This window comes from Rhodnius prolixus, unplaced genomic scaffold, assembly GCF_049639745.1.
Source record: "Rhodnius prolixus isolate KJV_2025 unplaced genomic scaffold, Rpr scaffold_5, whole genome shotgun sequence".
NCBI lineage: Eukaryota > Metazoa > Arthropoda > Insecta > Hemiptera > Reduviidae > Rhodnius > Rhodnius prolixus.
Window position 1 is genome coordinate 35,971,833 of NW_027411624.1, and position 11,946 is coordinate 35,983,778.

Sequence of the window (11,946 nt, forward strand, 5' to 3'; positions counted from 1 at the left end):
TAACTGGCAACACTGAGAGCGTATTGCTGGACTGTTGTTACTTCTAGTCTGATCGCCGGTACGTTCTAATTATTAAGTTGTTACAAGTTTGAATTAAGACTCAAAGAAGATGGCGAATGTTTCATATCAGATAGCTAATTTATTAGAAAAGGTAACGATTTAATTTTAGTTTGACTAAATAAAAATGTAAGGTATTTCTTAGGACAATGAACTCATAGCTCATGCTTTGTTGTTAATACGTTTTGCCTCAATTTTTATCTTTTTCTTGTGACTCACTTTTTGTTTAATGAAACACAGATGACATCAAATGACAAAGATTTTCGATTTATGGCCACGAATGATCTCATGTCAGAGTTGCAAAAGGATAGCATCAAATTGGACGATGATTCTGAAAGGAAAGTAGTAAAAATGTTATTGAAACTGTTAGAGGATAAAAACGGCGAAGTGCAAAATCTAGCTGTAAAATGGTATGTGTTGGGTAATTTTAATTTTTTTTTACTATTTTAATGAAAATGTTTTATTGAATGTGGTTTTGCAGCCTTGGACCTCTTGTAAACAAGGTAAAAGAATACCAAGTGGAAACTATTGTAGATTCATTATGTTCGAACATGGTATCCGACAAAGAACAATTACGTGATATTTCCAGTATTGGGTTAAAAACCGTAATTTGTGAACTGCCTTTAGCTTCTAACACTTTGGCTGCAAATGTTTGCAAACGAATCACCGGCAAACTAAGTTCTGCTATTGAAAAGGTAATGATTTATTAAATTTTAAGGCCTGGTTTTTGTAGATGTATTAATTAATGAAAGAATTTTATTGTGCTACAGCAGGAAGATGTATCTGTGCAGTTGGAAGCTTTGGATATATTGGCAGATTTGCTTTCTCGATTTGGGAACCTTCTTGTATCTTTCCATCCGACAATATTGACTGCGTTACTTCCTCAACTTGCATCTCCTCGCCAGGCTGTTAGAAAGAGGTACAATTCATAAATATTATCGCGCAAACGCCAGGGAAATTTGTATGACATTTTAGTACCAAACGACGTCAAGAATTCATCGTATTTTCAAAGTGGTTCTTGTTATCAGTTGTCAAAAGCGTTGCTAATATTGATTTATGCGTGTTCAAACTTATTTTTAAAAACTGTTTACTTCACCTTATTTTATGTTTAGTTTTATGGTTCAAGATTAAGGAAAAATAAAAATGTTAAAATGCAGGCTTTTACAGGATAATAACACACAAATAAAAGTTTATTTTACCTATTTTGTGTTAGATCTGAACGTTTGCATACATTTTGCCATATCTTTAGGAAATATCTTTTAATCAACAATTAAATTCCAAGCTTGGCTGAACACAACATAAGTTCGTCATTACATTGACCAACATTAAGTAGCGAAAAATTAAACATTAATTCCTTTTTTTTTATATACATGTCCTTTGAAGTACGCGGAAATATTTTTCTGAAAATTGGGTAAGAATGGTAACTCGTAAAAGAATCGTATGTTGGTGTTTTTGCCCCTATTTTTAATTACCGAAGCCTCATTTCTAATAAGTGTAATCATTAATCATCAACGATACTGGTGATAAAGACAAGAACCTTATTTCTTTAAAAGCATTAGTTATTTACACACTTGAAGTGTCTCCGAAAAATGTGTTATTTCAAGCTAAAGTTCCTGCTTACAACATAAATGTTCAATTAAGCTTTGAACATTAAATTCTAGTACATCCCGTTTTTAATGCACAGTGTAAATATTTCAATCCAACTTCAAATAAATAACTTTTTCTCGCCGTGAGTACATCAGCCGTGATTTATGTGTGTTGAAATGCATTTAGTTGATCTATTCCGTCAGATTAGAAGTTTATGAATCAGAACATTAATCTTTTTTTATTCTTGTAGCTTTAGGCATTGATAATACATCTTTCACTTTGCAGTTCTTAAAGCTATAATCGTTGAAGGTTATTTCAAAGTTTTGTGGAGGTATTTAGAGAATATCTGTAGTTTGAGGGAGCCACAGTTTATTAGTAGTCATCCAATTCAGTATTTGGTAGTAAATTGCACTTGGTTTTGTTTTTTGTTTTTTATTTTAATCCTAGTTTATGCTACTATTTTTTAAACGGCTCCAATGATGTATTTTATTGATACGTATTTGATTCCCATGCGGAGATCCCGGATCTGAATCCAGCTAACGGCCCATAGATTTTCTTTTCATAGGAGCTTCTTATAGCTCACTGTCAGGTGTAACAAGATAAAACTCCACGGAAGCCGGCAGTGCTCTTGAACAGCTCCGAGGTCCATGATCTCAGATCTTAAATTAGAAAATAAAATAACTACATTGGTTAAAAGTAATTGAATGTTATTTTATTCAACAGATTTTTTGTTTCTAGTTAATATAGCTTTCTTATTCAATGGTTTTTGTTTAGGACAATAGTTGCTCTAAGTCATCTGGTGATGTCTTGTAATCAGCCATTGTATAATAAGTTAATAGACTACTTACTGGATGGCCTCACAAAGAACACCAGCACTTCAAATACAAGAACTTATATACAGTGCATTGCGGCTATATGGTAAAAATTAATTTTACTCTTTATACATTATAACAGTTTATAATGAGTTAAGATGGAGCACTTAAAGCATGTTCGGAGTACTAATCTTAACTCGCAATTGCCTGTACATCTTTTAGAGTATTTCGCTAAATTGTTTGAGACTTGTTTTTCGAGTCCATCAATAACTTGCTCAAAACCTTTAATCTGGACTCCATTCCCATTTTAGAGGATTAATTATAGTTCATTAAATTAAATTTTTGACTGTGGTCAAAACATGTCGTTCGTTTAATACATATTCCGCAATAACGAAGTTTTTACTGAGTTGGAGAAAGCCGGGTAGAATGAAATAAAATGTTTTAGCCAGTTGATAATTCAATATTTAACTCCTTGGAAGGTCACGAAGATTCTAGATTTACTGTAATTCAGATTAATCGTTAAGATTTTTAACTCAGTATCACATTTATTAGTCTTTTGATAAATTTATAAAAGAGTAAACTTTTTGTAAAGAAAGATCTTTTTAGCCATATATTTGAACATTTATATACTTACATATTTCATCATTAGTCGACAGGCTGGTCATCGATTTGGAGAGCATTTGGAAAGAGTAATGGCCTTGGTAGTTTCTTATTCAGAACAAGAAGATGACGAATTAAGAGAATTCTGCTTACAAGCGTGCGAGGCTTTTGTCCACAAGTGTCCCAAAGAGATCGCACCTCATATTACCACGGTAATACTTTGTTACCTTATACTTATTTAGATGTTGCAATATGTGCATTTATTTAATGTTTCTCTAAAATGATAATAGGTACGAGAAATGTGCTTGAAATATTTAACATACGATCCAAATTATAACTACGATGAAGGCTCTGAAGATGAAGGTGTTAACACGACTGGTGGTGCTGATATGGAATTAGATTACGATGATGATGATGACGAAGAGAATGATGATTATTCAGACGATGATGATATGTCTTGGAAGGTAAAGATAAATATTTCATTTAGGCTAAAAGTATTGGACTGGCAGAAGGCCATTTTCTTTCACTTTTAGCTACTTGGACGTGGGGTACACCAGGCTATTATCGTAACTGGACGTAGCAAGTCACTGTTACATGTATTGTTTTATTAGTAAACATTTATTTATGGAATATTTTGCTTAAAAAAAATAGTAAAATTATAAATATTATACGTCACACTTAAATTGAGAATACACAATTCCTAATTTCGTTACATTTATTTTAAAATTTTTGTTAATATGCTTTGCAAATAAGAATTATTTAAATATGCAATTTAATTGGATGTTAGCTAATTGTAAAAAATTGTTTGGGTATGAATAGTTGGTTATTACTCTTCACTGGAATGTATTTGAACCAATCTAGAAGTAACCCAAGTAAAGCTAGAACTGATTTGAGTTTATAACTTAAGAACTAATAATAGCTACAGAATTAGGATTACTTTATTGTATTTATTACTCAGATCAATTCGGTGCTGCTTCAAAACTGAAATTTTCACTGGTCTGAGGACCTACTGAAGATGACTAGGATAGAGTACAGCCTACAGACCAGGCTTTAGGCTACGATTAAGCCTATATTGGGTTTATTACAAATCAATTTTCCAAGCAACTAATTAGCTGAATTAGAATGTCAATCAAAGAATATATTAATCTTCAAACTAGCTTTAATGATTGCGCAACGCTTTTAACATTTCTAAGTCTCAAATATTGATTTAAAATAAATATAAGTATTGGATCTTTTTGTTAGTTGACATATGCATCGTATAGACTAGATAATTGAGGAGCCCTAATCGCTCTTTTTACGATTTCTGTTCATTGGGTTTGGGAATAAAATTAATACTTCCACTCCTAGATTTTAATAATTAATTTTCAACTAGTGGAGTTCATTCGGAGGAGGGTATCTCGCATGTTTCACATGAAAAAAAGAGTAAAAAAACTATCCATGATTCGTCAAAATAACTTTTGTTTTCTTGCGTTATGCATAAAATAATTTTAAATCAGTATATTCTTTTATTAATGTATTTTCTTCAAAATTAAGAAGTCCTCCTCTTTTTTTTTTATTATCATTTTGTATGTTTATTTAAAATCTTTATTTATAGGTCCGTAGAGCATCTGCGAAATGTCTGGAAGCCGTGATAGTTTGCAGAACATCAACCTCACATGTACCAGAATTATACACTGTGGTTTCTCCAGCATTGATTGCAAGATTTAAAGGTTACTAGTTTTGGTTTTTAGAAATTTATGTGAATTTAGAAACAATTTTAATTAATTCTTACGGCTTTGTAGTGAAGTCCGCTCAGAGACGCTTTCTGAATCCGTTATATTTACGTCATTACCGTTATCTAGCATTTAATATTTAAAACATATTTGCATGATTAGTTTCTTGAGAATTTTTAAGTAAAATTGCTGGAGTATTTGATACAGAAACAGATAATCCAAAATTTCAGCTGAATTAGATAACTGTTGTGATTTTCTATTATTGGAAGAAAACAAATAATTTTTAGGAGAAACGTTCTAAATCTAAGCTCTTACAATTAGTTCTGAAAATAGATCTTCCTCACAAAACCAAACAATTCGTCTATAACTGTTTTATATAGATGTCATCTTTAATCACAATACACAACCAGGGAATCCATCTAGGTTTTAGAGAGATGTTCTTATAGGCAGAATAATCTGATTATCGCCTTCATCGAACACCAAATCAGCATTTTAAATTGTTAACCACCCACTGATCTAATACTGAAGATGAATTCAACGAATCCTATCATTACTCGACACGTTACTAACAAGTATTAGGCAAAAAAGGGAAAGGACGTGGATAATTTGACCTCCTCATTTCACGAAATAATCACATGACCAGAAAGTTAGAAAAAGATTCTTCCTAAATAGAAGATTCTTGTTACATTCTCCTACAAATTCTTACACCAATTTCAGGTGAAAACACAAGCAAAGTACCTTCCGTACTGTCTGTCTATTCGAGCAATTGTAAATCTTATACAATAATTGTGTTACCCAGATCAGATACATTACAAACAACAGTATAGCATCGAAGTTGTTCTAAACAAACGAAACATTGTCGTACCCTAGTAGGAGTTATTACAATTAGCAATCAAAATTTTGGTAATTGTTACTCATTGTTACATATTTTTTATTTTTTAAATTAGAAAGGGAAGATAATGTGAAGAGCGATATTTTCCACGCCTATATAACTCTACTAAGACAGACTAGAACCTCTGCAGCTAGTAATTTAGATCCAAATCTCATGGAAGATGAAGATTCACCACTGTGTCTTTTACAGAAACAGGTAATACATTGAGAAATTTGTAAATTATTTTAATATTAACAGAAAAAAAAGAAGTATTAATTAAAAACAAACAAACTACATTAACTTCTAGGTTGTACCGTTAGTGAAAGCATTACAAAGTCAGATGAAAGAGCGAAGTATTAAAACACGTCAAGATTGTTTTGCCTTATTAAAAGAGTTGGTTACTGTTTTACCTGGTGCACTTACTAATCATATACCAGCTCTACTACCAGGAATACAATATTCAATGGGGTATTTGTTGATTTATTTATTTTATTGTCAGAGACTTTTTACTTAACATTAGTAAACTGACATTTTTTTTTTCAGTGATCGTAACTCCAGCAGCAATATGAAAATTGAAACGTTATCATTTTTACATTGTTTACTCACAACACATCCGCCAGAAGTTTTTCATCCCCATATGCCTGTACTGGTACCACCTGTAGTGCAAGCGGTTTCTGATACATTTTACAAAATCACCGCTGAAGCTCTGTTAGTTTTACAAGAGCTTGTAAAAGTGCTTCGACCATTTGGTTAGTAATTTAGTTAGGTCAAAAATTTAAAGGAAAAATTGGTGTGCAAATACTTTTTGCCGACACTGTATATTTATTTTTTATTATTATTTTTAATTAGAAAAAAGGACCAACTTTAATTTCGTCCCGTACACCCGTGAAATTTATGAGTGCACATTGATTCGTTTACGAGCTGCTGATATTGATCAAGAAGTCAAAGAACGTGCCATTTCCTGTATGGGACAGGTTGTATCCTGTTTAGGCGATTGTCTGACAGCTGAAATGTCCGTCTGTTTACCAATTTTTTTGGATCGTTTAAACAATGAAATCACACGATTGACTACAGTTAAAGCATTGACAAAAGTAGCAGCGTCTACACTTCATATTGATCTCACTCCGATACTTGTTAGTATACCACATATTCTTCTAATTTTATTTATTTTTTATTAAAAGAGCAAGAGCTAACAAACATTTTTCTTAAAACAATCTTCATTCCAGCCCGAGGGAGTACCATTGTTGGGCTCATTCTTGCGTAAAAATCAAAGGGCGCTCAAACTTAGCACGTTAACTCTTTTGGACACGCTAGTCAACAATTATAGCAATTCAATTAGCTTAAGACTTTTAGAAAAAGTTAGTAAATGAGTAAATTCATGTTTTAACAATTTATTTTACTGAATTGTTCTTAGAAATTTAAATCTTGATTGCGCTCTATTTCAGGTGAAGGTAGAATTGCCTCCTCTTCTCAGCGAATCAGATTTACACATTGCGCAGCTTTCTTTGGTATTGTTGACTTCCATTGCTAGACTTCAACCGCAAGCCCTCGCAGATCTAAGTAAACCGTTCATACTTCCAGAGATACTAATCCTAGCAAAATCACCTCTTTTACAAGGTAACTTTTCAACTATAGCTTTCTTTGTTTGCTTTTTACCAATGCAATTATTTACCCTATTTCCTTGTAAAAAGATGTCATCTCTAAGTAGGAGGAAAGCTCTATTCAAGTAGCAAAGCGGCAGAAAACAGCTTTCTCACGTCGATAGATATTGATTTTCTCCTTTTGAGGCAAACTTTTTGGTCATTTCAAGTATTTCTTTACTGAGAACGCGTTGTTAGAATTTAGTGTCTGCCCGTAACAGCAAAAAAATATGAGCTCCATGAGCAGACCAAGACAGAAGACACACCAACCCTTTAATGATGTAAAATATTACATTGTCAATTAGCCCTAAAGATGAACTGGTCCCTAGGTCGAAAGCATTATAAAAATATATCATGACTGAAACTGGCAATATTTTTCATCCTAATGAATAATAATGCCTTCTACTCTGAGAAATGTAACCTTCGCTTACAGGAGCAACAAGTTCTGTTCTTATCTTATGCCATCTTTGATTTTATTGGAGGAGCTTCCTAATAAATTACTAATTGATGATGTACTGCAACCTGTGTCGGTAGTTCTCTCGAGGTTTTCAATTTTATGGTCATAAACCGTCTTACTTTTACTAAAGTGTTTCATCCCAGTCAGTTTTTAAATTTTATTAGTTTCGTAGGCTTAATTCGTTCAAAATAGCCTCTGCCCCTCACGGATTGATATTCAATCATCTATTTTTAAGGGTACTTTACTGTTGTATTTTTTTCTAAATATTTACAGTGAACGTTTATCAATAGTAGCTGGTTGTCTAGTTACAAAACAATATTGGAAACAACGGTCAATTTTCCTTATTTTCAAATATTCATCATCCAGAGCGCCTTAAATTGCTACGGATTCGGCAATTCCACGGGCAAATTTTTAGAAATAAATTGTATACATAAACCTTTATTATAACTCATATTTATTACAGGTGGAGCACTAACCTCCTTGTTGGATTTTCTGGAAGCATTAGCCAGAGCTAACTTGCCTGCACTAGGAAATAAAAGATTGTTAGAGATGTTAACTGCACCTGTTTCACAGCATCAGCCTCCGTTACACAAACAGGTAAGAAGAAAAGATTCTTTATAATTGTCGACTTTACAAGGAAGGTAAAAACGAAACTTTCCTCGTAAAATAATGGTTTTGAGATCCTAGGAGAACGATTTCTTTTTTTTTTTTCAAAAATATAAACAAAATATGTATATGCATACGTAATATATGAACAAAAATTCGAAGAACTACAGCTTCTATACCTAGTGTGGATATCAATCTGGTATCCGACACTAAGTTTCCGGTCAAATCCTTGAGATAGCGTTTTGCTTTTTCCCAGTTTTTTTGGAAAACCAAGGTTTTCCTGTAGTTTGAATACTGTACTGTATTGTACTTTGCTGTACGTTCTTCAGTCTTGTTCTTAAAAGTTACTTAAAATGGGTATTCTTCGAACTGAAATACGATAGAATATGTGGTCTCCAGTCACCTGATAAGCGTGTTGGGTCAAGTTTGCAAATTAATGTTAAGCACAATATTACTTCAACATTACCTACCATAGTGCGACATATCCACCGAATACATTAAGTTTTTCTTTCTCTGTTATTGGTCTCTTGAGCTAGCAAATCAGCCATTTACATTCTTCTTACGAAGCTTCTTTAGTATATTGAATATTTACTGAGTTATCTTGTTGTTTGTTATGAACTCAAAGAGCTCTGTGTAAATGCTGCCATCATCAGCTGCCAGAATAGTATTTAAATTGGCAGGTAACGGACATCCGGACGCTATCACAGCCCTCCAACAATCGTTCTCTTCCTTTAGTATTGTTAGCACATTCCAGGATTAGATGGTTGGAGTCTGCTATTATTCCAGAAGTATAGGAACACTTGTGAGATGTTTCCACCCCAATCCTGGCTAAATGGTGCCGCGAATAATTGTGATTAAACCTCATACTGTGCCAACAAACTTCCTATTGTAGTTTTTATATCTGTAAAACCAAGGCCTTTTGGGGACACTAGATTGTAATATTGGCCTTTTCTCACCTTTGACAATTCGTATATCCGCTGCCATTCTGTATAGCTTGAAGTTATACTTTCCTTTAGAACGCCGATTTTGTATAAAGTATAGCTATTCACATAATATATTAGGTAGAAATATATATATATATATATAGACATAATATATTAGGTAGGTTATATATTAGGTAGAAAATAAAAATCTATTAAAATTCTAATGTTGAAGAATATAAAATATAATTTTACTGTTAAATTAAAAAAGAACTTTAAGAGTAAACTTGTCTTTGTGCAGGCTTTTCATTCGTTAGCAAAATGTGTAGCCGCTGTGACAGTACCCTGGGAAAATGAGGCATTTATTGTTGTGAACAAACTTATGACAGAAATCCAAATCTCCACTACGGACCAACAACAAATATTTTCTCTTTTAGTTATTGGAGAAATTGGCCGACACATGTTAGTATACTCACATTTTTTTTTTTTTTTGCTTTATGTCCAAATGCCTCAATAAATAAATAAATAAATCATTGTTTTTATTTTTAGAGATCTAAGCGGAATAGACAATCTTAAACAAGTAATATTGTCTTCCTTTTCTTCACAAACGGAAGAAGTAAAGTCAGCTGCTAGTTACGCTTTGGGTAGTGTAGCTGTAGGAAATCTTAAACAGTATCTACCTTTCTTATTGGATGAAATAGAAGCCGGACCTCGGAGACAGTATTTGTTACTGCATTCATTGAAAGAGGTATGCATAAAATAATCTACCTTCATAAATAATTTATTTCATAAAATGGAGATTTATTTGATCTTTTTTTTTATATATATATATGAAAACTTTTAGATAATTTCATGTCAAAGCTCGAGTAAACGTGGTGTTAGCCAGCTAGAAAGTTATGTACCAGTTATTTGGGCATTATTATTTAGACATTGTCAGTGTAACGAAGAAGGTACTAGAAATGTTGTCGCCGAATGTCTTGGTAAATTAACCTTGATAGATCCTTCAACTTTATTGCCTCGTTTGGAACAAGCTTTAGCCACATCGTCATCACCGCTTATGAGAACAACAATTCTTACTGCTGTCAAATTTACTATATCTGATCAGGTAAGTTAGTAACTGCCTCTCTCTTTGATTGTCCATTCTTTTAATTTGAAACTAAATACATTACTAACTAGACCTTAATTTCCAGCCACAAGCCATCGATCCATTGTTAAGATCTAGTATAGGCCAGTTTTTAAAAGCTCTTGAAGATCCAGACTTGAATGTAAGAAGAGTGGCACTCGTAGCATTTAATTCTGCTGCACACAATAAACCTTCACTTATAAGAGACTTACTAGATTCAGTACTGCCGCAACTTTATTTGGAAACTAACATTAGGGTAAGATGGTTTAATGAATTTTTTGTATATTTTAAAATGTTCTAAGTTTAACCATTGGCTTAGTTGGAAAAATAAGTATGTGCGTTACATAAATTAAGATACGAGTATTAGGATTAAATCATGGAACAGAAAATGATGATTAGACTTCTGCCTTTGCTTTGAAAGGATATTATATGTAATGCTTTTATCCGCTGTAATCGCCAGAGCATATTAGAACTTCCGTGACTTGACTTCCAGCGTAAAGTTTAAAAATCTGAACCTTCTTCATTTTACTTAATTTCTGTAAATAGAAGCCTTTCAAAAAAGCCTCATTTGGTGTTAGTATTGTTCCAACCTTAATCCTTTACAGGTTGCAAAGTCAAAAAGTCAAATTAATCTGTGATAGATTGATTTGTCCTACAATCAGAGTTTCGGATTTCCGAAATTTTATAGATTGATTTTGTATGTAATTAAAAGTAAGTTGTTTCTTTTTCAACCAGAGTTGCTAATATTATGGATTACAGGTGTTATGAAGCCCTTACATTATATTCAATTTCTCTTATCCCTAGGGTAAATTTTATATCTTGAACTACAAAGAACTACGCATTTTGAAGGTTTTACAAATTAGTATGCTTGTCTCCTCTGTCTGTCAGGTAGTTTGCATCATTTTTATTTTTCTTGTTACCGCGCTTATTCGTTTGTTTTTATGTTTTACAGAAAGAACTAATTAGAGAAGTTGAAATGGGACCATTTAAACATATTGTAGATGATGGTCTGGATATTCGAAAAGCAGCATTTGAATGCATGTACACCCTATTGGATTCATGCCTTGATAGACTTGATATATTTGAATTTTTAAATCACCTAGAACATGGTTTAAAGGATCATTATGATATTAAAATGTTAACCTACCTAATGGTTGCAAGGCTGGCACAATTGGTTCCAACAGCAGTATTACAGAGTATGTAAACGTAATTTGCGAACATATTTGTTGTTTAAATTTATTTCGTTTTCCTAATCTTTATACGTCCAAATTTTTTTATTTACTCATATGAATTTCTTTCATTTAGGATTGGAAGGTTTGGTAGAACCTTTGAAGAATACATGTACAATGAAAGTGAAAGCAAATTCCGTAAAACAGGAGTACGAGAAGCAAGATGAATTGAAAAGGTCGGCTATGAGAGCAGTAGCAGCCTTACTTACAATACCTGATGCAGGTAAGATACGCTATTTTATATTACTTTGTTGGAAATTAAAACTTGAGAATACATATGTATATTATCTCTATTTCTTCAAATTGATTTAATACATAATTATCCTAATCGC

At 32.6% G+C, this 11,946-nt stretch overlaps 1 protein-coding gene across 1 annotated transcript in view; it reads left to right on the plus strand.

Moving 5' to 3' along the window:
- Nucleotides 1–11,946, plus strand: part of Cand1 (Cullin-associated and neddylation-dissociated 1) — a 15,389-nt gene continuing 3,443 nt past the window's right edge. The window contains exons 1-21 of the mRNA XM_074134874.1: nt 1–151; nt 298–467; nt 539–752; nt 828–976; nt 2,419–2,562; nt 3,106–3,268; nt 3,347–3,520; nt 4,651–4,765; nt 5,716–5,855; nt 5,947–6,107; nt 6,183–6,388; nt 6,489–6,772; nt 6,866–6,997; nt 7,085–7,256; nt 8,200–8,333; nt 9,564–9,724; nt 9,812–10,010; nt 10,107–10,367; nt 10,453–10,641; nt 11,338–11,581; nt 11,691–11,837. Of these exons, the coding sequence (XP_073990975.1) occupies nt 110–151; nt 298–467; nt 539–752; nt 828–976; nt 2,419–2,562; nt 3,106–3,268; nt 3,347–3,520; nt 4,651–4,765; nt 5,716–5,855; nt 5,947–6,107; nt 6,183–6,388; nt 6,489–6,772; nt 6,866–6,997; nt 7,085–7,256; nt 8,200–8,333; nt 9,564–9,724; nt 9,812–10,010; nt 10,107–10,367; nt 10,453–10,641; nt 11,338–11,581; nt 11,691–11,837 (3,601 nt within the window). The 5' untranslated portion in view covers nt 1–109. The remainder of the gene's footprint in view (nt 152–297; nt 468–538; nt 753–827; nt 977–2,418; nt 2,563–3,105; nt 3,269–3,346; nt 3,521–4,650; nt 4,766–5,715; nt 5,856–5,946; nt 6,108–6,182; nt 6,389–6,488; nt 6,773–6,865; nt 6,998–7,084; nt 7,257–8,199; nt 8,334–9,563; nt 9,725–9,811; nt 10,011–10,106; nt 10,368–10,452; nt 10,642–11,337; nt 11,582–11,690; nt 11,838–11,946) is intronic.